The sequence below is a fragment of the Sinocyclocheilus rhinocerous genome, unplaced genomic scaffold (assembly GCF_001515625.1).
Source record: "Sinocyclocheilus rhinocerous isolate Xijiao unplaced genomic scaffold, SAMN03320098_v1.1 scaffold85, whole genome shotgun sequence".
Classification (NCBI taxonomy): domain Eukaryota; kingdom Metazoa; phylum Chordata; class Actinopteri; order Cypriniformes; family Cyprinidae; genus Sinocyclocheilus; species Sinocyclocheilus rhinocerous.
This window is the reverse complement of record NW_015649998.1, coordinates 965,661-991,128: the sequence shown is the minus strand read 5'-3', so window position 1 is coordinate 991,128 and position 25,468 is coordinate 965,661. Positions and strand designations below refer to the sequence as shown.

At 37.2% G+C, this 25,468-nt stretch overlaps 2 protein-coding genes and 1 non-coding gene across 7 annotated transcripts in view; 1 reads left to right on the top strand and 2 right to left on the bottom strand.

The window, feature by feature from the left end:
• vdrb (vitamin D receptor b) overlaps positions 1 to 25,468 on the bottom strand; it is a 44,888-nt gene that overhangs the window by 10,191 nt on the left and 9,229 nt on the right. Inside the window, exons 2-5 of one of the 3 annotated variants that reach the window (XM_016516000.1) lie at positions 15,679 to 16,117; positions 5,589 to 5,733; positions 5,320 to 5,450; positions 2,597 to 2,781 (exon numbers count right to left, since the gene is read on the bottom strand). In XM_016516000.1, the coding sequence (XP_016371486.1) occupies positions 2,597 to 2,781; positions 5,320 to 5,450; positions 5,589 to 5,731 (459 nt within the window). In that variant the 5' untranslated portion in view covers positions 5,732 to 5,733; positions 15,679 to 16,117. Of the gene's footprint in view, positions 1 to 572; positions 758 to 1,697; positions 1,829 to 1,972; positions 2,119 to 2,596; positions 2,782 to 3,721; positions 3,853 to 3,990; positions 4,170 to 5,319; positions 5,451 to 5,588; positions 5,734 to 15,678; positions 16,118 to 25,468 lie in introns of those variants that run through there. The other 2 variants (XM_016515999.1, XM_016515998.1) reach the window with 2 other exon arrangements.
• Positions 18,852 to 18,923, top strand: trnaq-uug (transfer RNA glutamine (anticodon UUG)). The gene has a single exon. It is a non-coding gene; the product is annotated as a tRNA-Gln (tRNA).
• Positions 19,919 to 25,468, bottom strand: part of tns2b (tensin 2b) — a 20,479-nt gene continuing 14,929 nt past the window's right edge. For 2 of the 3 annotated variants that reach the window (XM_016515994.1, XM_016515997.1), the window contains 9 exons: positions 25,008 to 25,068; positions 24,073 to 24,896; positions 22,639 to 22,863; positions 22,455 to 22,532; positions 22,283 to 22,360; positions 21,423 to 21,591; positions 21,095 to 21,163; positions 20,836 to 20,865; positions 19,919 to 20,616 (listed from right to left, as the gene is read on the bottom strand). In XM_016515994.1, the coding sequence (XP_016371480.1) occupies positions 20,472 to 20,616; positions 20,836 to 20,865; positions 21,095 to 21,163; positions 21,423 to 21,591; positions 22,283 to 22,360; positions 22,455 to 22,532; positions 22,639 to 22,863; positions 24,073 to 24,896; positions 25,008 to 25,068 (1,679 nt within the window). In that variant the 3' untranslated portion in view covers positions 19,919 to 20,471. The remainder of the gene's footprint in view (positions 20,617 to 20,835; positions 20,866 to 21,094; positions 21,164 to 21,422; positions 21,592 to 22,282; positions 22,361 to 22,454; positions 22,533 to 22,638; positions 22,864 to 24,072; positions 24,897 to 25,007; positions 25,069 to 25,468) is intronic. The other variant, XM_016515996.1, reaches the window with a different exon arrangement.

Genomic DNA, 25,468 nt, shown 5'->3' with positions numbered 1-25,468 from the left:
TTGCTCAATGACTCCCAAATGATTCGCTCAACAATTCATTTTTCCAAACCCCTCCTTTGCGTGACGCTAATCTGCAGTGATGGGTCCGATTGGTCTCATTTTAATTTCATCATGCCTGATAAAGCAGCGTTTGTGAGCGCAGTGCTGCTTTGCGTACAGCGTTAACGGGGAAACAGCTATTTTTATTTTGCTACAAAAGCAGCATCTAGTGGCAAAGAATGAATTTGCATTTTCATTCTGACCAACCCGAAAAGACCAACAAGTGGGCGGGCAATATGCTAATGTTTCATGTTGACGTCAACAGGAAACGGCTTGGGATTCGTTTTAAAAACGACTTGTTTCAATGATTCAGAGTCAACTCTTTCTTTTGAGAGACAATAACTTTACACACGGTGCACTTTCAGATTTAAAACTTTGCAGGATGTTTTCATTCACTTAGAGCTGTGTTACACACTGCATGAAAGGTAATTTTCAAAAATCCATAATAGGGGCACGTTAAAACTGGCTGAAACTAAGAGAATGGCATACAGAAGAGAGGAAGAGAATGGAGAAAAATCAGATTAATATTTTACTCTGAAGCGTGAGAAGTCGGAGTAGGAATCGTCATAGGTTTTGTGATGTGCATCCACGAGCGTATCAATGATGCTGCGCTGCTCCTCTGAAAGCCGGGGCTTCTGCGCCTCCCTCTGCGCCTCCTCATCCTTTCTCCTCTGGATCAGCTCCTTTTTCCTCTGAACTTCCTCATCCGTCAATATAACTGAAGGAAAAAGACAGATGAGCATCATTACTGTGCCCATGTAATATAATTTTATTACAGGTAAAATACAGATTAAAAAATTAGAAACTTATATCGTATGTTGTTCTCCAGTGTTATATTACGACCATAATTCATTATAATTTAGTTTAGTATCGTTCAATAGAGTTTAATCAATAGCTTTAATTTAATTCAGTCTCATAGAAACTGACGAGGGGGAGAACAATTCCATCAGACCATTTATACTTGTAGAAACACTTGAAAAAAATGGAACCACATTATCTCAATATCTTTTTTCTAAAACAGCTAAATCTGGATATTTCTCTTCCATTTCCCCCACTAATCTAAGGATTACTATTATTAATTTTCAGACTATCTATATAAAAATGATTAAATTATTTATTTTTAGGGTTAAAGCAATATTCAGGTTTATTGCTATTACGATTGTTGGGGTCAGTAAAACATTTGCATCAAATATTGCCGTTTTATGACTCTGCATGCAATGCTTATTTTAAAAAAACAACAACGTGATAACATACAAGCTATATTTTCCGCTGATGATTCTTCAAAACACGAGAGCAATCATTGTGAAATCCATAATCTGAAGTACCTTTCACTTTCCCAATGATTCGCAAAGAGCTGCCACTCAGGATCATGTGCTCACAAATGGCGAAACTACTTCCTTATACTAAGCATTACTTTTCTAACAGCCTTTCGGGACCTTTTGTGACCGGATCATCTTACTTGCTTTTGTTTGGAACAACCTTACAAACAGCATAGCATTCCTGCAAAGCCCTTCAAGACCGCAAAAATGACATTTGGAAGCGTTTGACACTGCAGGGTAAATAAAATCTAAACTATAATTAAAACGTGATGTAACAAAGTATATCTTGGCTCCCAGTAATCAGTGTTCTGAGATGTGTCATGCTGGCTAGTAACTCACACTCTTTCATCATGCCAATATCCAGGCAACGCTTGAGTCTGCAGGCCTGGCAGTGGCGACGGTTATCTTTAGTGATGGTGCAGCTTCCATTAAAAGGACAGGTAAAACTGGCCTTCCGCTTCATACTGCGCCTAATGAACACACACGAAAACACTAAAAATAGTCTGGCAGTATCACATTGGTTACAGATAATATGTGTTAATGGGTTTCTTAATGAACATCGGTGTAAATGTGCGAATACCAAATTGGATGAGAGAAAGTGCATGCATGTGTACCTGAAGAAGCCTTTGCAGCCCTCGCAGGTCATCGCATTAAAATGAAAGCCAGTGGCTTTGTCTCCACACACACCACAGATCCGTGGAACATTACGGTCAAACTCATCTGGCACTTGAGTGGATGTACTAACTCCGATTGGTCTCATTTTCATTTCATCATGCCTGTAATGCCTGATAAAGCAGTGTTTGTGAGCACAGTGCTGCTTTGTGTACAGCGTTATGGGGGAAACAGGTATTTTACGCTCCAAAAGCGGCACCTCGTGGCAAAGAATGAATTTGCATTTTCATTCAGACCAATGCGAAAAGACCAACAGGTGGGCGGGCAACATGCTAATGTTTCATGTTAACGTCAACATGAAACGGCTTGGGATTCGTTTTAAAAACGACTTGTTTCAATGATTCAGAGTCAACTCTTTCTTTTGAGAGACAATAACTTTACACACGGTGCACTTTCAGATTTAAAACTTTGCAGGATGTTTTCATTCACTTAGAGCTGTGTTACACACTGCATGAAAGGTAATTTTCAAAAATCCATAATAGGGGCACGTTAAAACTGGCTGAAACTAAGAGAATGGCATACAGAAGAGAGGAAGAGAATGGAGAAAAATCAGATTAATATTTTACTCTGAAGCGTGAGAAGTCGGAGTAGGAATCGTCATAGGTTTTGTGATGTGCATCCACGAGCGTATCAATGATGCTGCGCTGCTCCTCTGAAAGCCGGGGCTTCTGCGCCTCCCTCTGCGCCTCCTCATCCTTTCTCCTCTGGATCAGCTCCTTTTTCCTCTGAACTTCCTCATCCGTCAATATAACTGAAGGAAAAAGACAGATGAGCATCATTACTGTGCCCATGTAATATAATTTTATTACAGGTAAAATACAGATTAAAAAATTAGAAACTTATATCGTATGTTGTTCTCCAGTGTTATATTACGACCATAATTCATTATAATTTAGTTTAGTATCGTTCAATAGAGTTTAATCAATAGCTTTAATTTAATTCAGTCTCATAGAAACTGACGAGGGGGAGAACAATTCCATCAGACCATTTATACTTGTAGAAACACTTGAAAAAAATGGAACCACATTATCTCAATATCTTTTTTCTAAAACAGCTAAATCTGGATATTTCTCTTCCATTTCCCCCACTAATCTAAGGATTACTATTATTAATTTTCAGACTATCTATATAAAAATGATTAAATTATTTATTTTTAGGGTTAAAGCAATATTCAGGTTTATTGCTATTACGATTGTTGGGGTCAGTAAAACATTTGCATCAAATATTGCCGTTTTATGACTCTGCATGCAATGCTTATTTTAAAAAAACAACAACGTGATAACATACAAGCTATATTTTCCGCTGATGATTCTTCAAAACACGAGAGCAATCATTGTGAAATCCATAATCTGAAGTACCTTTCACTTTCCCAATGATTCGCAAAGAGCTGCCACTCAGGATCATGTGCTCACAAATGGCGAAACTACTTCCTTATACTAAGCATTACTTTTCTAACAGCCTTTCGGGACCTTTTGTGACCGGATCATCTTACTTGCTTTTGTTTGGAACAACCTTACAAACAGCATAGCATTCCTGCAAAGCCCTTCAAGACCGCAAAAATGACATTTGGAAGCGTTTGACACTGCAGGGTAAATAAAATCTAAACTATAATTAAAACGTGATGTAACAAAGTATATCTTGGCTCCCAGTAATCAGCGTTCTGAGATGTGTCATGCTGGCTAGTAACTCACACTCTTTCATCATGCCAATATCCAGGCAACGCTTGAGTCTGCAGGCCTGGCAGTGGCGACGGTTATCTTTAGTGATGGTGCAGCTTCCATTAAAAGGACAGGTAAAACTGGCCTTCCGCTTCATACTGCGCCTAATGAACACACACGAAAACACTAAAAATAGTCTGGCAGTATCACATTGGTTACAGATAATGTGTTAATGTGTTTCTTAATGAACATTGGTGTAACAGTGTGAATACCAAATTGGATAAGAGAAAGGGTGTGTGTACCTGAAGAAGCCTTTGCAGCCCTCGCAGGTCATCGCATTAAAGTGAAAGCCAGTGGCTTTGTCTCCACACACACCACAGATCCGTGGAACATTACGGTCAAACTCATCTGGCACTTGAGTGGATGTACTAACAGCTGACTCCATCACTATAGGAGACGGAGGAGGAGGAGGAGAAACAGTCAAACATACAGAGTTGTGCATTTACGAGGATGATGGAAAGGAGAACACAGATTGCACTATTGCAATTTTAAAAGAACTGTCTTCCAATTAAATATATTTAATTTATTCCTGAGATGACAAAACTGAAGCTACTCTAGTCTTCAGTGTAGCATGATCCTTCTGAAATCATTCTAATATGCAGATTTGGTGCTCAAAACAAGAGTTGATAATGATAAATATCATAACTTGCTTTTTATTATTCTGTGGAAAACGTGATACACTACCATTCAAAAGTTTGGGATAAGGAAGATTTAAAACAAAAACATATATTTTAAATAATATAAAAAAATTTTTTTAAAAGTCACAAAAGATTTCTTATTAAAATAAATGCTGTTCTTTCAAGGTTTTTATTCATCAAAGAATCCTGAAAAATATCAAGTATCACTTTTTGCACATAAATTTTGGCCAGCAAAACAAGTTTTCAACCTTGATAATAAGAACCATTATTAAAATAATTGAGCATCAATAATAACTGATAAAACTGAGTATCAAATCAGAATATTAGAATGATTTCTGAAGGATCATGTGACAATTTTCAGACTATCTATATAAAAATGATTAAATTATTTATTTTTAGGGTTAAAGCAATATTCAGGTTTATTGCTATTACGATTGTTGGGGTCAGTAAAACATTTGCATCAAATATTGCCGTTTTATGACTCTGCATGCAATGCTTATTTTAAAAAAACAACAACGTGATAACATACAAGCTATATTTTCCGCTGATGATTCTTCAAAACACGAGAGCAATCATTGTGAAATCCATAATCTGAAGTACCTTTCACTTTCCCAATGATTCGCAAAGAGCTGCCACTCAGGATCATGTGCTCACAAATGGCGAAACTACTTCCTTATACTAAGCATTACTTTTCTAACAGCCTTTCGGGACCTTTTGTGACCGGATCATCTTACTTGCTTTTGTTTGGAACAACCTTACAAACAGCATAGCATTCCTGCAAAGCCCTTCAAGACCGCAAAAATGACATTTGGAAGCGTTTGACACTGCAGGGTAAATAAAATCTAAACTATAATTAAAACGTGATGTAACAAAGTATATCTTGGCTCCCAGTAATCAGTGTTCTGAGATGTGTCATGCTGGCTAGTAACTCACACTCTTTCATCATGCCAATATCCAGGCAACGCTTGAGTCTGCAGGCCTGGCAGTGGCGACGGTTATCTTTAGTGATGGTGCAGCTTCCATTAAAAGGACAGGTAAAACTGGCCTTCCGCTTCATACTGCGCCTAATGAACACACACGAAAACACTAAAAATAGTCTGGCAGTATCACATTGGTTACAGATAATGTGTTAATGTGTTTCTTAATGAACATTGGTGTAACAGTGTGAATACCAAATTGGATAAGAGAAAGGGTGTGTGTACCTGAAGAAGCCTTTGCAGCCCTCGCAGGTCATCGCATTAAAGTGAAAGCCAGTGGCTTTGTCTCCACACACACCACAGATCCGTGGAACATTACGGTCAAACTCATCTGGCACTTGAGTGGATGTACTAACAGCTGACTCCATCACTATAGGAGACGGAGGAGGAGGAGGAGAAACAGTCAAACATACAGAGTTGTGCATTTACGAGGATGATGGAAAGGAGAACACAGATTGCACTATTGCAATTTTAAAAGAACTGTCTTCCAATTAAATATATTTAATTTATTCCTGAGATGACAAAACTGAAGCTACTCTAGTCTTCAGTGTAGCATGATCCTTCTGAAATCATTCTAATATGCAGATTTGGTGCTCAAAACAAGAGTTGATAATGATAAATATCATAACTTGCTTTTTATTATTCTGTGGAAAACGTGATACACTACCATTCAAAAGTTTGGGATAAGGAAGATTTAAAACAAAAACATATATTTTAAATAATATAAAAAAATTTTTTTAAAAGTCACAAAAGATTTCTTATTAAAATAAATGCTGTTCTTTCAAGGTTTTTATTCATCAAAGAATCCTGAAAAATATCAAGTATCACTTTTTGCACATAAATTTTGGCCAGCAAAACAAGTTTTCAACCTTGATAATAAGAACCATTATTAAAATAATTGAGCATCAATAATAACTGATAAAACTGAGTATCAAATCAGAATATTAGAATGATTTCTGAAGGATCATGTGACACTGTGGTAATGGCTGCTAAAAATTTTTTAATTAATAATCAAAGGAATAAATTACATTTTAAACACATTAAAATAGAAAACAGATATTTTAAATTGTAATATTTTAGAATATTAACATTTTGACTGAATTTTGATCAAATACATGCAGCCTTGCTGAGCATAAGAGACTTCTTTCATAAACATGACAAGATTTTAATTATTATAAACTTTTGACCGGTAGTTTATGTAAGGCAGAAAAAAGACAGAAACAAAAGGAAATGTCCTCTTTCTTCAGCACAGACTGACAGCATAACAAAACCACAAATCATAACTGACATTCTTTAGCAAGTGTTGAATAATTAACAATCCTTTAATAGAACAATAAATCATTCTGATTAAAGCCATGAGGCCAGTATCACAAACTGAATGGGGGAAAAAACAGAGTTCTTTATATAAGCATCACTAATGTATGCGCATTGATAAAGAGCGTACGAGATAGAGGGGAATATTAATTAGCTATCAGTGCTACACCATTGAGGAAGGGCAGGAGGATTAGAGTGGTTGTAGGAGACCGTGCAAGTGAAAACAAACAGATGTCAGCTTCAATCTCTCCATCAGAAGCCTTTTTTGAAACAAATATAAAATAAAAAGAACAAGGTCAGCAAACACATAAACATAAAATCATTACAGACCCACTGAACAACCCATGAGGAACAGCAGCTATGCTGAAATGAGTCAGAGGTCAAAGTGACACACCAACTCAAACAGCTAAAAAGCATCAGGTGATAAGAACATTGTCACAATAAATGTGTGTATGATAACAGCACGCGATTAACTCTTCAAACTTATCACTGTTGTAATACATGGGATCAGCAATAAAGTGGAGATCTATGTGAAAGGTCGCAGGGACATCACGACTCTGTGTATACAAACAGGAACAGCGCAAACCAAATAAACATACCTCGGCGTAGAGGGTGATGTCACAGTTTTCCTGTTTTCACTCAGTAAGTTATGAGGAAATTCCTACTTTGAGGTATAAAAATGCCTTTATCTAAACTGGGCTGTTCATTTATTCATCTATTCAAAATGTGTGAAATATTTGCAATCCCAGTTTGTGAAGATTTAGTTGGCAGTCAGCCACAAACATGGCACTACTTATGTGCATATTTTTGAAGGTAACCTGCAGATGGACGTTATTTTTCTTGGCATATCCAGTAATGATAATGATTGTTTTTGCTTGTCAATATCCAGACAGATTCAAAAAGGAGGACAGACGCAAGTCATAATAATAAATCAACTTAAAGGGGTCATAGGATGCCCATTTTCCACAAGTTGATATGATTCTTTAGGGTCTTATTGAAAAGTCTGCAACAGTTTGGTTAAAATTTCTCAATGGTAGTGTAAAAAACACATTTTTTACCCTTTCAAAAACAGCTCTTTTCAGATCAAGCCTTTTTTTGTAGCATTTTCCTTTAAATGTTAATGAGCTCTGCTGCCCCCGCCCCTCTCTTCCGAGCTGCTCTCAGAGAGACTGTTTACTTTAGCCGCATTCATCGTGAAACTTGCTAATTAGCACATTATTAGGAAAGGATATTTTCAAAGATTCGTTATAAAACATTATACTCACTTCTTCTGTAGATGAGGCTGGATCATGAATGATTAGCGCGAACATAGACGCATTTATGTAGAGCGGGAGCGCATTCCCTTCAGAAACAATGTAATCCACTGCGAGTTCAGCGGCTCAGATGTCGGGAGTAAATGACGACTGCTATGTTCATTATTACATCCAACAACAGAACACCTCAGTCGCTTAGGAGTCATGCTTGTCTACATCTGCTCCGGCAGTGAAACAATGGCCTCGATTTGAGAAAGGGGAAAACATTTAACCAGATTTTTTAAAAACCACTGCGTGGATTTTTATCATTATAGGGTGGTTGTGTACACACACTGCCAACACACATTTCAGTTCAAACTACTTGTAAAAGTGCATGTAGCATCCTATGACCCCTTTAAAATAATTAAATAAACGATTACAAAAAGTGTTTTAATAAAATGAACGTGAACTTTGAAGTATTGGTGCAAACAAACTGTTTAAATGCATCTGTCATTGCATAAGAAAATATAAAACAGACTGGTACTTTTTTCAATTAAAATAATGCAATTCATATACTTTTAGGTTATTTTAACTTCATACATGCTTACATAAGCATTCACATTGAGTGCACTCAAGTGCAGGAAAAAAGTCATTGAGTTTCATTATTCTGGATTGTACCTAATTTCTCAACAGCCTGTGGGGAAAAAAAAATATTTTAAATAATAAAGCAGACTTCGTGAAGTGAGCTGTAGCTATGAGTGATTAGCCTGGCTATACAATATAGTCCTCATCAACTAATATTATGAGCAATGCTCCGTATTACACTCAGTAATCTAAAATGAACTTAACATTTAAAGTCCAAAACATTGATTTAACAAAAAGACGGAAGGTTAGAAGAACTGATCAATTTAATATGACTATTTTCCTGCTAATAATATAATGTTTAAAGACTAAAACCACTCATTCTAAAAGCAATTGTTGGGTAAATTTAGTCCTTGCTTTCACAAGTCTCCAAAATCATTAACTGTGTGTGCACATTGAGAATTTGGACTGTGCAGTGTGCACATCTCATCTCCACTATTCGCACTTACTTCAGTATATGGTTCTTGTTATCAACGCACACATAGCATGCAGGAGATAAGAGACTTTCAGAAAATGTTAAATGCGTCTTAATTTGCCGGTCAGGTTAATGTTTCATCTGATGCCACATAGCATCTAGGTAATCTGAGAACACCTGGGATATTTTAGATCCGGACATGTGAAGACGGCATGACTGACACTTTGACTGCGACCTCACTATATGTACGATCATGATGCCCTTTAAGGTAGTTCAGAGTTAATGATTGAACTGACTGAAGCATCACATAGCACTAACAAGTATGTAGGACAAGGTGTACGAGAAAAACTGTCCCTCTTCAGCAGAATGACCTGGATGTGAGTGCAATGGCCTGTTTATCATATAAAAGTACATGAGGTACCGCATGACTAAAGTGGAGAAGATCGCCTTCGAAGAAACATGCACGACCGTTATCTTTTAATCGAAATTGAAAACGGTTGGAAAATATGGTGAGAATTGACTTTGACCTCATCTTCGAAAACAAATTCAGAGAGCAAAGTCATTGTTGATAACCACAGATTAGCATATTCCATAACATATTACCAGTGGTTATTGTGTAACATACAGTGCTCATGTTATATAATAACTCTATAACATGTAGCGATGGTGATACTTCAATCGACATGCGTAGCTATGGTTCCTTTGCAATAAATACTTCTAGAACGGGTCTAAGGTAAGACACCAGTCCAGTCTGTGCTGAAACGCTACTGTCAATCAAACTATCGTGGGAGGGGCCTGTCTGTGTGCCTGTCTGTGTGACGTCACACAGACAGGCATCTAGGGCTGGGTATCGAGTTCGATACTTTTTAGGCACCGACCGAATTGCCTCGATACCATCGAGTATCGAAAAACGTCTCGTCGTTCGGTACCAAATTTCGATACCTAAGGGGTTAATCTCATCAGCGTCAGTGAGCCAATAAGCCTGCAGCACTAGACGGTGTGTTAGCGATGGTGATACTTCAATCGACATGCGTAGCTATGGTTCCTTTGCAATAAATACTTCTAGAACAGGGGTGTCCAAACTCAGTCCTGGAGGGCCGGTGTCCTGAAGAGTTTAGCTCCAACCCCAATTAAACACACCTGAACCAGCTAATCAAGCTATTACTAGGCATACTAGAAAAAAGGCAGGTGTGTTGAGGCAAGTTGGAGCTCAACTCTGCAGGACACCGGCCCTCCAGGACCGAGTTTGGGCACCCCTGTTCTAGAAGCTGCATAATGCGGGTCGACTTTGTAACTAGTGTGACATTTAGGCATAGTTAGGTCATAAATGTAAGTAAACACAGAGAAAAGCGCCCCAGCCCTTGAAGCTGAGGCTGAGGGGCGCCTGTGTGCAGGACAGGACAGAGATGCTGTCAGGGTTTCATAAACCTTCATTAGCTATGACAACAGACAGAGACAGACTCACACGGCAGGAATGCCAGGCCTGGCATGGAGACCATGTGGAAAACACATACATACTAAAGCCCTGTAGAAATGTTCTTGCACTTGGAGCGACCCGGCAAACTGGCTTTGACGGCTATAATGGCAGAACGATCAGCAGGCCCATAAAAAACATAAAAACAGACAGAGACTTCGAGACAAACTGTCCTACACATTTCCTCCACACACACACACGCCAAGGAAATGTGTGTGTATGTGTAATGCGCAGAGCCAGTTGGGTCAGTTCGGGTCCAGAAGACAGAAACTGCTGTTGTCCTCACACGAACCCTACTGGAAACACAGTGCCAGATTATAACACTGCCACACACACAAAGTCTCTCTCTCACACACACACACACACAAAATTCCACAAGTACACCACACAAATACAAACTAAAACTCATGCCAAGCAACACTCTATGAGGACATGGTAAAGTCATTTTTCTGTCGGATTCTTTCAGAGATTTCCATTTGAACAGGGTAAAAACATATACACGTTACGTGAATGTATAAGTAATTGTTTATGCTACATGTTTAACCACAGGCAGCATTTACATTAACATACCCCTCAGGAGACGGAACAGCCGATATATGCGTTAAAATCAAGCTGGTTTAGATTTAACCCTATGAAATGTGGTAATCCTGAGGAGAAGCACAAATTCAATCCATGTAGGCCAACATCACATCCTCAAAGGACAAAAATCCCTTCAACGTAAACACAACTTAAAGAGACAGTTCACACAAAAATGAAAATTCAGTCATCATGTATGACTTACTTCTGTGGAACACACAAGATAATATTTTGAGAAATGCGTGTATATTTTTGTCCATACCATGGAAATCAACGGTAACCAAAACTGTTTGGTTACCAACATTTTTCAGAATTATATCTTCTTTTATGTTCCACTGAAGAAAAGAAAGTCACACAGATTGGAATAACACAAGACACGAGATGAGTAAATGATCACATAATTTTTGGGTGAACCATCCTTTTATTACAGTGGAGACTGCAGCAACATCTCTACTTTTATTTTACTTTACTCTCAGAATTTATATTTATTTATTTTGCATTACTTATACAGTTTCAGAAAAAAAGTATAAAGCTGTCACTGGAGTGGTACCCTGAGGGAAAAAAAAAAAAGCTAAAAAGTTCTACATATGTACACTAGGGCTGTCAAAATGGCTGAAAAACTAAATTAGAATTTTGTACTTAAATATTATCAAAATTCGAATTATATTCGAATTTAAAATGCATAATTTCAGTTAGGGTGAAGAAAAGCTTTTGGCTTCTCTCCTGAGGCCATTAACAACGCAGCAGCGCAGCATCTAGTGGCTTCAACTGGATAGGCTAACAAAAACATTATAATGCAATGACACTTACATCGTCATCGCATCTCGTGCGCAACTGATAAGGCTGCCTCCTTAGTGCACACTTAAAAATCGAATGCAACGTTTTTGCATTCGAATGTGGATTTTTATTTTAAATTCGACGAATATTCGAAATTCAAATTATTTTTTGACAGCCCTAATGTACACTTTAGGTACTAATATGTACTTTTAAGGTCCTACCTAATATGTACCATTTTGAGGTAAATAAGGTACAAAGATGTAGCTTTAGCTTTTAGAGTTACATTTTTTCTAACAGTGTATATTAGTAAACTTGTAAAATAATTGACAAATGTGCATCTCGAAATCTTGAGACAGATGTATACAAAAAACATTGTGACGAAGAACTTAAATTTAGCCTCAGCAACATCTACTTCTGATTGGCCAATCATTGCACTCTGCTGTCAGTTATTTTTGTGTAATGACCACTAAACTTTATAAGTATAATTTATGTAGCCTATTTACTTGGTAAGTATGTAATTAGGGTGACACAAGATCCCTCCACTTCCTGATCACCTAGGCTGACTGTATATTATCCCTTATATACTGCGGTACTACGCAAAGTAACTATATGATCTTATAGAAATCAATGCTATGGAAAGAAATAAAAAAAGATCATACATATTCTGTGTTATTTCAGTCTATTTGACTCTCAGTCTATGCAGGTTTAGTGAAGCCATATATAGCAATGTCAAGCACTGAGCAAATAGTACCAATCCACAGTAGCCGAAGATACGCTGCGCAAAGACATACATTAATCATTTATCATTCCATCATGCTGAAAAACCTCCTCACACTGAACATCAATTATTTCTGAACTGTTAAATTCACCATAAGCAAACAAATATTATTTAAATCAGATGCAAAGACAAAGATAGCACTATAAAACATTAGCCACAGTAAATAAACAAACATCAGGCCAACACTGTACAAGTTACATTACAAAATGGCCTGAAGTCAAATTTAGGCTGTTTACTATTGAGAAATCTTTCTCAGCTGTGAATAGCCATTTTTACGTATTCGTCTTTGGTTACCCTTGCCGTAACGCGACCACTCACTCCGTCCATGCAAAACACGGGGCAAGAACACACACATGACCAGAAAAGTGTAAATGACTCCTCCTTCCTCCCTTTTCCCTCTTTCCGTACCGGGGGTCTTTCTACCCTGTGTCCAATCCCAGTGGTCTGCATGCACACACACGCATACACACACATACAGAGCCAACTTCCCCTTCAATGGGCCTCTCTACAGGGCTACAGTCAAGGCCTCACAGCTTCTGCCTAGAGTTACAGAAACTACACACAGGCACACACATTCCAGCCTCTGAAATGAGCACCGCCACAATAACAACCTAAACATCACAATCCAGTTCCTTTAAACAAAAGGAACACATCATCAGTACAACCTACATAAAGGCAGACGTGTACAAAGGAAGTCCAGCATGACACAGACTCAGAATCGATCACGTTTAAGAACGTATTATACAGGTGCATGGGTATTCTGGACTATACTGAACATGTAAACATCCATTATAGGACGATATAGATTTTGCTATTGCCGTCCATACGGGAGCTCAGCAGAAAACAAATCTACGTATTTTCAGTCATTTATCCTGCACTGATAAGACAAACAAATAACAAAAATTAAGAGAAATAGGGGAAAAATAGAAATGTGTGCATATATGTTGCATGTGTATATATACATTAGTTCAAAAGTTTGTAAGATTTATTAATGTTTTTGAAAGAAGCCTCTTATTCTCATCAAGGCTGAATTTATTTGAGCAAAAATACAGGAAAAACAGTAATAATGTGAAAGGTATAACAATTTAAAAGAACAGTTTTGCATTTTAATATATTTTAAAATATAATTTATTCATGTGGTGGCAAAGCTGAATTTTCAGCAGCCATTACTCCAGTCTTCAGTGTCACATGATTGAAGATCATGAAACACATTATCAATGTTTAAGCTTAATCTTTTTGTGAAAAAAAATACAAATCAGGATTACTTGATGAATAGAAAGTTCAAAAGAACAGTATTTATTTAAAATAAATATATTTTGTAAAATTAGAAAATGTCTTTACTGTCTATTTTGGTTAATTTAATGCAGTCTTGCTTAATAAAGTATTTGTTTCTTTAAAAAAAAAGGACTGACCCCAAACTTTCGAACAGTAGTGTACATACAAAAGGCGTAAAAGGGAAAGTGGGTTTTAAAATCTTTCCAGGGTATCACGTCTAATCTTGTTACATGGTTGGCTATCTCATACTATTTCCACTCAAATTAGAAAATCGCAACCCTGAATTTGCACAATAGAGCATCGTTCCCAAAACAACCACTTCTACCAATTGCATTACAGCCACACAAACACATTATCTGATACAACTAGTCCTAGGCATTGCAAACCTATTAGCCATTCCAACGTGGGACAAGTGTAACCATTACATTGATTTTAAAGGTCTACCACCCAACATCAACCTAAACAACTAGAAAATAAGAGAATTAATATGACCAGCCATTCACTTCTGACCATGCTTTGTCTGACATGCCCTAACTAGTTGTCCATTAGGAACGGTGGAAAAAAGTCCTAGCCCAGTTCAACCGACATGTTAAACAAACTATGCAAACTACAACAGATTTTCAACATACCAACAGCACAATGGGCTTTCATGTCAGAGTCACATGCTCTCTCTCCTATATGACCCACAAGGGCATTATGTTAAACAATACTGATAAGGTTCAATTTACCTGATATAGGAGGGTTATTACAGCTTATTAGGTTTTTAATAAAACATTTATAACGTTTTACTTTCATCATCAGGTTTTAGAAAACAGATATAGGCCCCCATCAGGTAAAACACTTAATATGCACATTTTGCTCAGACCATAGGGTAAAAAGGACGATAACGTTTATTATCACGACAGCAGAAGATTAACAAGTACAAGAAAACAAATTTTAAAAATTGTTTAAATGAAACAATAATTCTCACTTACAATGAAAAATTACAGACAAATAAGCAAATGCATAATATATCATGTCTTTATGTATATTTACATATGCACATATGTGAAAATATATTTATGAAAGTTTAATTACATTGTAACTATTGTAATGTATATTAACTAATGATCTATTAAACATGTAATTCCACAATGATTGGTCATATTATCAAAGAAACCTGTTATAAAGTATTACCGCAAACACAACACATACATAAAAAACACGTATCCGATCTGAATCACTCGTACTGTACGTTTTATTATGAATTAGTTCAGTACATCTCTGATATTACAGTATTTGGTTAGAGAAGTCAGCTCAATCTCTAAAGCAGTAACTAAAGCAAGTGCTGGTAAAACTATAGAAGCGATATTGTCGCTGTGGCTGGATGATGTCGCAGTTGGAAATTACCGCAACAGATGAGCCGATACGCAGCTATACTATCAAACTCATTACACGCTTTTACATTGCTTCGAATATAATTAATGCTTAATTAGCACGAATATACTGCTTTAAGTCATCCTTCAGAACTAGCTGTACTCGGAGGCATGCAAAGTTTGTGTAACTTGCCAAGGTCGGTGTTTAAATTACATTCAACCAGTGCAACGAGACAGATGCATCAAAGACACACAACCAATAAATAAACCGGTATTAAAGTGACAAACTCGTTTTAGCTCAGCATCTACCACACGAGCACTCTTTCTCGATCTCATGTGCCAGGTTAAAAAAAACAGTCACTTGAGTAAGTTACCTAACATTAGCAGACTAGCAGCTTTTGTTTTGAATTGCATTAGTGTGCGCACAAGGTTCACTTTGATAATAGTGTGCATTAGAGTACACTGCTCGCTTCGTACCTGCGTGCAACTTTTCCGATCAAGAGAGATGTGACTTTTGCTGCTTCGCCCCAGCCCGTAACTTGTAAATCTTGTTTTCTTCACGCCGAGAAAACACGCCCACCGCCTCGGCAGCGCAGCCCGCAGAGGGTCGCCTCGTTCCGCGTCCAGCCGCGCCGCAGCACCGTAACTTGCGGTCGAGCCTCTGGAGGAGCTAGTCGACGAGATGCTAACAAATCACGCTGGCTATTGCAGTTTTGCAATCCATCCCGTGCAGATTTAATCGCGAGTCTGTGGATTAACGAAAGACAAAATAATACGACCAAAAAATATCGGTCGATTCTGAACGCACTTCCTCCGCGCCCGGTGGGAGATTCGCAGTTTCCGGGCACAAAACAAACTTTGAACCCACGCTGGTTAGGACTGTAAAAATGTTGTACTTGACCCTAAATAGATGGGACTCCGTGTAATTACGCCCCGCCCCGACTCTACCATGTACAGCGGATTTTCCTCCAATAACGGATCAAAGACTGTGCTGTGAGCGTGCGTCTGCTGTTTTGGTTGGTGTGGCATCCTCTGCCACGCGCGCACTGTTTGGACAGGTCAGTTGTTCGTAAAGCGCGTGGGGACAACTCCCACATTCCACAAGCAAAACACACTCACTCACACTAACCCCACTGCATTCACAGGCGAGCTGCTGCGCTGCGCGCGCACACACTCACACTCACGCGCGCGAGGGGTGTGTCGTGACGTCAGAGGCACCAAAGAGGTAAACAGTTTGTCCGCATGAGGTCGAGCATTATATCCGTGTATAAACGAGGAGAAATGTGTCAGGCTCTTCATTCTGCATTGAAGAAACGCTTCATTTACTCATCCTGTTGTTGCAAGCATGTATGACTTTCTTTCTTCTCTGGAACACAAAAGAATGACAGCCTGTGCACTTTTCATTTTCATTGTATTTAAAAAAAAGAAAGAGGCAAGGCTATTCCCTAACATTTCCTCACACAGGGTCGGAAAGGGTGCATAAATGATGAGAGATATGACATTAATGAAATTTACTTTTGCATTTTACTGTTCCTTTAAGAAAAACATAAATTCAACACAAAACAATTTATGGCCCAGCCAATAACCTACTTAACCTAATAGCAGTAGGCGATTTCTGGTCTACAGTTACCGCAATAAGTCATGGAAATGTTCAGCCGTCTGTGACGTCCAGTCTTTTTTTAAAATATAATATTTGGGTTTGTAAAGAGATGAGTTCATGTTTTACTTGGGTGTGTCTGCCTGAGTAGTATAGCAGAGGCTTCTGTTTCAGGCCTTGAAGGCTAGCTGTGTGTGTATGCATAAGAGAAAAATAACATACAAGTTTGATTGTGTTAGTCTGATCACATGGGGGAATTCAGCCCTGTGGCACGCAGTGGGAGAAGAAAGGTTCTGTGTCGTGTTTGTTCGCAGGCATGTGAGCTGTAATGATTGATGGCGAATGTTGAGATAAAGGAAGAGAAATGTGATGGAGTGACGTAGTGAAAGGAAGATCATAGAGGCATGAACGGAAGTAAAAGATGCAGAGAGAGGGGCCTCTTATGGTTATCCATTGGCTGTTTCCGTCGTCCTCTCACAGGAACATATGGGCTATTGTCTGAAAATATAAAGGGGCACGTTTAGGGTACTAGTAATCACGCTTTGTATGTCCATTTAAAACAGCACCGCAAAGAGAAAATAAAAGAGATACGGAATTGATACAGTGTCATTGTACTATTAACACAATAATACTGCACGTGAATCTATGATGTTTAATCTGGTCTTGTGACCTTCAGAAGATTCTGTTGTGCTGTTCTCCTATAAAAGATCCATCTCAAGATAGTCGTCTGCATTTGCTAAAGACTAAGATCATACCTCTGTTCTCCTTTTTCCATTTCCCACGTACAAAATGTTCTGACGGTTACAGTGATATAACAGGTCATATAACCTCTCAGAGACTACAAAGATCACTGTGGAATGTGCGTGGAACATAGAACGTTACTTCATTGTAGGTCAAAGGTCAAGGGCAGACAGCGGGATTCTGTATGGAAATCAGATAAAACATAGCTTAAAATAATTTTGCTTTCTTAAAGCTATACACAATAAAACATTATCAGCAATACATTTTTAAACAGCAATAGTAGTACTACAGTGTTAATGCTTTGCTGTCGTGCAATATAACGCTGTTTGGGGAATTCATATAGTAAGCATTTAGATTGATACAGTGTAAGCGTCGATTAAGAAAGAGTTGTGTAAAATTAGATTAAATTGGCTAGATTTTTTTTAGTCTGTTGACCCTTATTTAGTAATGAAAATATCTCATATTTTTTAAGATTAACCATAAAGGGAAATAGGAGAAAACGCTCATCTTTTGTGCTACATATTTACTCGGAACGAAAATGTCACAACGTGTCATGGAGAAAAAAAAACATGATTAACAGTAGAAAAAATGACCAAAATAAAGACGTTTTACAGACCGACCATTTTTTGACTCTTGTAAATTCTTAAAGAATCCGCTATATTTGTTGCAGATGTTTTAGTCACGATTAAATGAATACATTTAATCAGTAAACACCCTTGATTGTTTGTGCTCGGAAGTCATCTTTTGTACGGATTTGAGGCTAATAAAAGGAGCATAGCGTTTTGTAACAATCTGATGCGTCTGTTTCTCGGTAGAAAGGTATAAATAAGTAAATAATACGCTTAAACCCCTTTTCAGCAGGGGAGACTGTGTGTGCGTGCAAGATTGCCTTCAGTCCGAGGAACTGACAGCACAAGAGACGAGCTGAAGTTAAACAGGTCCCGTCATGACTGTGTGTAAACGGCTAAACATAACACAATATGATATGAAAAGACACATAGGTAGTGTAAATAAATAAAATGAAAAAGCTAATACATTTCGACAAATATTAAAGTACGTAGGTCATTATTTATACAAAAGTTACAAAAAATAACTTACTGTTGGTTTGCTAGACCCTGCCATTGACTATAAGCTAACCAAGCATTATAACCTTAAATACTGTAAGGAAGCATCGCAAATTCACGCTAAATATGCATATACACGCGCAGTTTAATGGAAAGAACAGTTAACGTACAATATAACTATACACAGTATTAAACAACAACACATATTCGGTGAATATGTGTCGTTATGTCGCACTTCCTGGCAACGCGGTCCCATGGTGTAATGGTTAGCACTCTGGACTTTGAATCCAGCGATCCGAGTTCAAATCTCGGTGGGACCTCGTCCTTTTGAAAATGTAGAAAAAGCTAAAGTAGTAGAAGAATAAAAACAAATGCAATGTAGTGTTGAATTAGGATAAAGCATGAACGAGGTACCTCCGTGAAATGCTGTTAATTAAGCTTGTGTATGTTTACAAAACAAACAATTAGTGTCTTCAGGAAGAGAGTGTGCTCATATTTCATTTATTGATGAGAAAGGGTGGGCTGATTTTGACATTTGATAGCTGGTTATGGTAAAGTCATCAAAATTTGTGACAGTAAAACAAACTCTACACATATCAGCACAATGAAAATACAGTAGTTGATGCCTTGTAATGGTGATGGCCATATTTTGTTTGTATTTGTAAACATGGAAATCACAATATGAATGTGATGAAATAATTTTACTCCATCTATTTTACAGTGATTCATTTTTAAACTCTGTAGGCAAATTGCCAAACTTTTGTGACTTTATTCATCACAATAATTGCACAATAAAACATAAATATAATAAAATATACATTGTGCAGAGCACATGAAAGGTATATTTTGATTACAATCTGCTGGTAACTAGGTGATAAATTGTATTAAGCATAATTAAATGGCTTAACTTAAAAGGTCAAGCTTATTGTAGGCCACCCTTAAGCAAACTATGCTTAACTGGCAACAAGCAAAGACTAGCAGTGCTTTTCTTCCGTACTTAACATAAAGAGAATGAAGCATGACATGATTAACACATTTAGAACCTAAATAGACTTTAGGTTTTTACAGTTTAATTCAAGTAATCACAATGTTTTGGTGCGTGATCAGTGTATTACAATAATAGTTTACAATAACCTCAAGAGAAACATACCTCTGTCTGAGCACATTATAACTGCAAACCTTTATTAAATAACTGGAAATCAGATTTTTTAAAATTAAAATGAAAAAAAAAGAGTCTCTAGGCACTTCTGTTTGTCATATTTTTATTAATATTTTCTTTAAATACCAAAAGTATGAATTTAAAAATGCATCAGTTGCTAAAAATATGACTTTGTGTCTTGTAAAGGGCATTTCGAATCGAAAACGAACAACCAAAACATTCTGACCATTTAACTAAAAAACACACACAAACACAAAATCAATGAAAATAAAAAGAGAACAACACAATAACAGCCATACAGCTTTGGCATCCTGAGTAGTAGAATTAAAAGGCCCATTTTCTCAACCAAAAATAAGTTTGAGCGTCGAAAACTTCCTTTCACATTTATTTATCCATTAGATATACTTTACCAGGAAAATCCAGTTGTTGTTCTCATATATTTTATTTTTATTTAATAAAAGGCATTTAATTTGAAATCACTTCATAATGCACTCTTTCAACATGACCAAATCTCACTGATTTACACTAAATGTGAACATGACAGAAAAAAGAGGAAGCCTGCATAATGAGTTGTCGTAAAAGTGAGTTTTGTTTATCCCAACGAGGAACACTTCTCTCATTCTGTATATAAACCTAACACTGACAATATCCACCGCAATACCATCTTGTATGCTCTGTTTGGTTTTTCTCCATCTCTCCTATACTGTGTTCATTTTCGCAGCTGTTGAGGTCCCAGCATGACTTTATTGATGAAGTTCACAATGGCCGTGGCTGGCTGCTCTGGGTCCAGCTCTGCAAACAGGTGACACACGTTTCCCAAACCACCGCTGCGCCGTGCAACAAATCCAAACATCCTATAGAAAACAACTAGATATCAGAGACCATGGCAGATTGTTCATTTAACAACCCTTTTCTTCATTTGTTTCATATCACTGGCTTATTCTGAGTGGCATAAAAAAAAGATATACACTTGTCTCACTCCTAAATTTACACATTTGGGAATAAACCTCCTGAAAGCACAAGAAATGCTACACTGAAAGAGAATATAGAGCTGTATAAGTAGAAGCACTTACTTGCAGGAAGTGTTATCAGCATCAATCCACCTGGCGAACACACACACACACACACAGAGGCTAAGCAACATGTACAAGCAGAGCAAGTGAGAGAGAAGCATAAAAGAGGGTAGGAGAGCCCTTGTGCAAAAAAAAAAATTATAATAATAATAGTACGTTGACAGTTCAAAGCAATACATGTTGTCTTGGCCATACATTAGAGATGCAGTATGTTGTAGATTGGAGTTGTATTTCCTAATGATTCCATCTTAAATCTTACCTTTGATCCAGTGGATCCACACTGCTGAAAGTCACACTATGAATAGGGTAATGTCGCCTGAAAAACAGTCTATATAAAGAAAAAAAAAAGAAAGAGATAAAGAGTGAGGTCTGTTTGTACTTTTCAGTGTCTCTGCTTAATGGTTTGGATATGAGCCACACAGGCCTGTAGTTTACTTGAATGGCTAAAATAAGTAACTTTAATCTCATATTTGAAGGATTGTGCTAAAAATATGCTTGGGGAGTGATATTAATAAAGCTGTGTTACAATGTAAACTGTTTTGTTTGGCAAGCAAAACATAAGTGTTGTTGGACATGTGTGTTTGTACCTGCGCTGGTTATCAGTGAGGGTGATGCCCTGTGTGGACACTTTGAAGTGAACAACTGTTGGTGAAGGACGAGGGTCCTGGGTCAAAGTGCACTTGGTTGCTTTGGAGATGGCTTGCGGGCCAGTCAAAGATTCCGTTTCCACTGAGTTTAGGTAGAGAACATTACAAGCTGACAATGAGAGAGAGAATAACAAAGAATGTTAGAGGGAGAAAATTCATCACTTTTAATGAGGAATATTGAATACAACACACTATGAGATTCATCATAAATTTTTTTTTATTTCATTTTTTTTATTTAGCAAGAATGCATTAAATTGATCAAAAGAGACAGTAAAGACGTTGACATTTTTACAACATTACAAATAAATGCTGTTCTTCTGAACCTTCTATTAATCAAAGAGTCCTGAAAAAAACTATCACATATTTACAAAAATATTAAGCAGCACAACTGTTTCAACTGTAATAATAAAAAAAGTTACTGTGCATCAAATCAGTATATTCTTATGATTTCTGAATGATCATGTGACAGTTAAGACTGCAAAAATTGCTGCTGAAATGTAGCTTTGTCAGCACAGATTTTTTTTTTAAAATCTTAAAATGCAAAACAGTTATTTTAAATTGTAACAATATTTCACAGCAGTACTTTTTTGTACTGTATTTTGATCAAATAAATACAACACTGGTGAGCAAGAGACTCCTTTCAAAAGCATTAAAACATTCAACATCAACCCCAAACTTTTGAACGGTAGTGTATATAACTAATATCCATCTTAACACATTTAATAATACTTATTGTTTTTCCCCACCATCCATCTGTGAAAAATAAATCAATCAATCAAAATAAAATAAATCAAACTGACCTGCCCCCTGTTTTAACAGGTCTGCAGCTGTGCTGGTATTAGTTCCACTTTGCAACTCTTGCAATTCTCCTACAAGATCTGAAACACAAACACACACAAATCAGGCAGTTATTGCACACTTATTATGAAAAAGAAAATCATTGATTGTTGTATGTTTATGTGTTTGTATGACCTCCATCTGGGATTCGTAGAACACAAGGAAGAGACACAGGAGTAATGGAGTGTTGATACACCAGAGCAGAGAGGGAGCCTGGATGAAAAAGAAACATCAGAATTAAATCAATAGGGGGTGCTGTTTTCAACACAGAGCATTAGAAAATCATTTATAAACAGGGCACAATCTTTTTTTGTCTCACCAAAATATGTTTCATTTTGACAGCCTTTGATCTTCACTCCTTTAGGACCACTCTCAATCAGGAAGTGCCTAACTAGCTGCTCCTGTGGGTTGCCCGTCTCTCCATGGGTACTAGCGTGGGCTGGAGGTGTGCTGACTTTCAAGGCCATTCCATATGCGCCTTGGAATGAATTACTATCCCTAATGAGGAAGCAGCCAGGCTCCTTATCTTTTAATACTGCAATGGCTAAATGGGGAAAGAGATACTTCTGTTAATAGAGTGGCAGGAATATTTATGTAATGTACATCTCCTAAAAATGGATTTACTACAACTAGATTTAAGAGACGTGATGATATGATGATTGTAAGATATTGAGATTTGTTTTTATTGTGTTGCTATGAAGTTGCTAGGGTGTTCTTATGAGGTTGCTCAAAAGTCATCCACCAGATGAAAATCATTAGTCTGATGATTGCTTAAAAAAATTAACAAAACAGTATTTGTTTTAATTTTAGTATTAATTTACTTATTATATATTTTATTTATATTTCAATTTATTATGTATATTTAGATATTACTTATTCATTCAAATTATTATGATTTATTTTTCATATTGGTTGAAATTTTGACCAATGCAATAAATCGATAATTATTGTCATTCTATTATATAACCGATAAAAAGCTGATATTAAACTTCGGTCACACTTTAGGTTGGGGACCAATTCTCAGTATTAACTAACTATTAATTACAACATTTGCTAAAATCAATTGTTTTAAATAGTACAAGTGAATTTGGCATCACGACGTTATAATGTACAGTATGAAAAATGGATATACGTTTTGAAATTTGCTAAAATGTCAAATTTATCACCACATAAAGAACTACTGTAACTCTAAACTAAAACTAACTTACAGTATACTCACGTAAAGTGATATATACTATCTCATCTTGACTGTTTATATCGTTGCATAATTTAAACTATATTATCACCCAGCTATAATCTGCTAAATGCTACTAGATATTAAGATATTATAAACATTTACATCATGATTTTATGTAAAGCGTCTTTAAAACAATACTTATTGTATTGCTAAACAAATAAAATTGACTCAAAGTTTTAACCGTGTTACTAAATTATTAGTGTTCTTAAAGATTAACTTAGGTGAGCGTTAGATAATAGCAAACATCTAAATTTCAAAACAGGGAAAATTAGCATATGCAAATAAATATCTGATATCAACCTATACCAATAAATCAAAGAAATTTCGAATGGTACCGACATATTTTGTACTACTGATAATATACCATAGTAAAACTGTAGCACAGAAGGCTACAATGCCTAAGTCAATGTCATGGGTCTGAATGGCAGAGAATACATATAGGCCCACAATATCTGCCAAATGCATAAATGTAAATAACACTGAAGTAAGCACCACTAAAAATGCAGATGTTCTCACCCTGGTCCCTGGAGATGCCAGGTTTGTACCAGTACTTGGAGCTGTCTTGGACAAATTTAGAGCTGAGACGGTTCTCTGGCTCCTCCACGCCACTAGAGAGGGTTACTTTGCATTTAGATGCGGGAGGCAATTCATTGGTAGTAGTGGAGAAGGACACATGGAACTGGGCAGAGGAAGTAGAAGGCTTTCCAGCTGATTTTATTGAGGAAGTGCCAGTGCAATCAGACACATTGTGAAGGGGGGATGAGCGTTGTTTTTCAGGGAGAGGAGGTTGGGGTAAGGAAGCTGGGATGGTGATCTCAGTGTAGCCTGTATACGGTACATGAGGCACCGTCAGAAGAGGGTAGCTGTATGATGCTATAGGAAATGAGGGTGTGATGTAGCCGTCAGGGTCAGATGCTGTCAGGTCACTGTTGCTGCTTTCCTCATTACAGTCAGTTAAGGTTGTCATGCCTTGCCTTTCAGCATTTATGTTAAATGAAGGGAATTCAGAGGCAGAGCTTCTCTCTGAAGAACAAAGAGGAGGTTGAGGACTTGTTGAGGTGTAGCACGAGCCGGGGCGCTCCGCTTTATCCTGTTCTGATTCTGGGATGCTGGTGTTGAGAGGTCTGGGGTTGTGTGTTTGTACCTGCACTGATTTCACAACCTTGGATGACGGTGGGTTAATAATGAGAGTGGTATTAGATGTCAAATCTGTGATGGGTGTTTTCTTCATATTTTCCTCTGCTCCACTGACAGCCGAGACAACAGTGATCAGAGACCCAGGGAAAGTTTCACCTTCTAGAGCTTTGCTTTTCATTGGTTCTCCCACCTCCATTGATCTCCTGTTAGAATACACAGTGGAATTTAGGCTGATAGTCCATTAAATTCAATGTACAAAATAAACTGTGGCTGCAAGATTAATAAGAGATTAATGTACGTGAAGAAACAATTACCTATGAGGAGAAAGGGCATCGATGTGACTTTTATCAGCATCTAAAACCTTAATACGCCCATCTACAAAACACACAAAATAGAATGTACAATAGATTAGATTAGGGAAGTAAAAGAAACTGAAAGTTAAAGGGATAGTTCACCCAAAAATTAAACTTCTGTCATTGTTTACATCATTTAGTCATATAGACTAGGGATGTAACGATTAACCGCGAGCCGGTTGAAAATCAAATTAAAATATGTGACAATTCAAATCGGTTGAGATGGTAAACAAATCGCAATTCAATTAGGGCTAGGGGTTTATATGAATGTATGTCTGAGGGGAACTTACTGTCTTTAGAAAAGTTTAGATAGTATTTTTTCTTTTCCTCTTGCCTCTGTATAATGCATATTAAAGTTCATAAGTGCAGCGCTGCTTTGTTTACAGCGGAAACCAAGGAAACGCTTTAAGCGCCACCTGCTG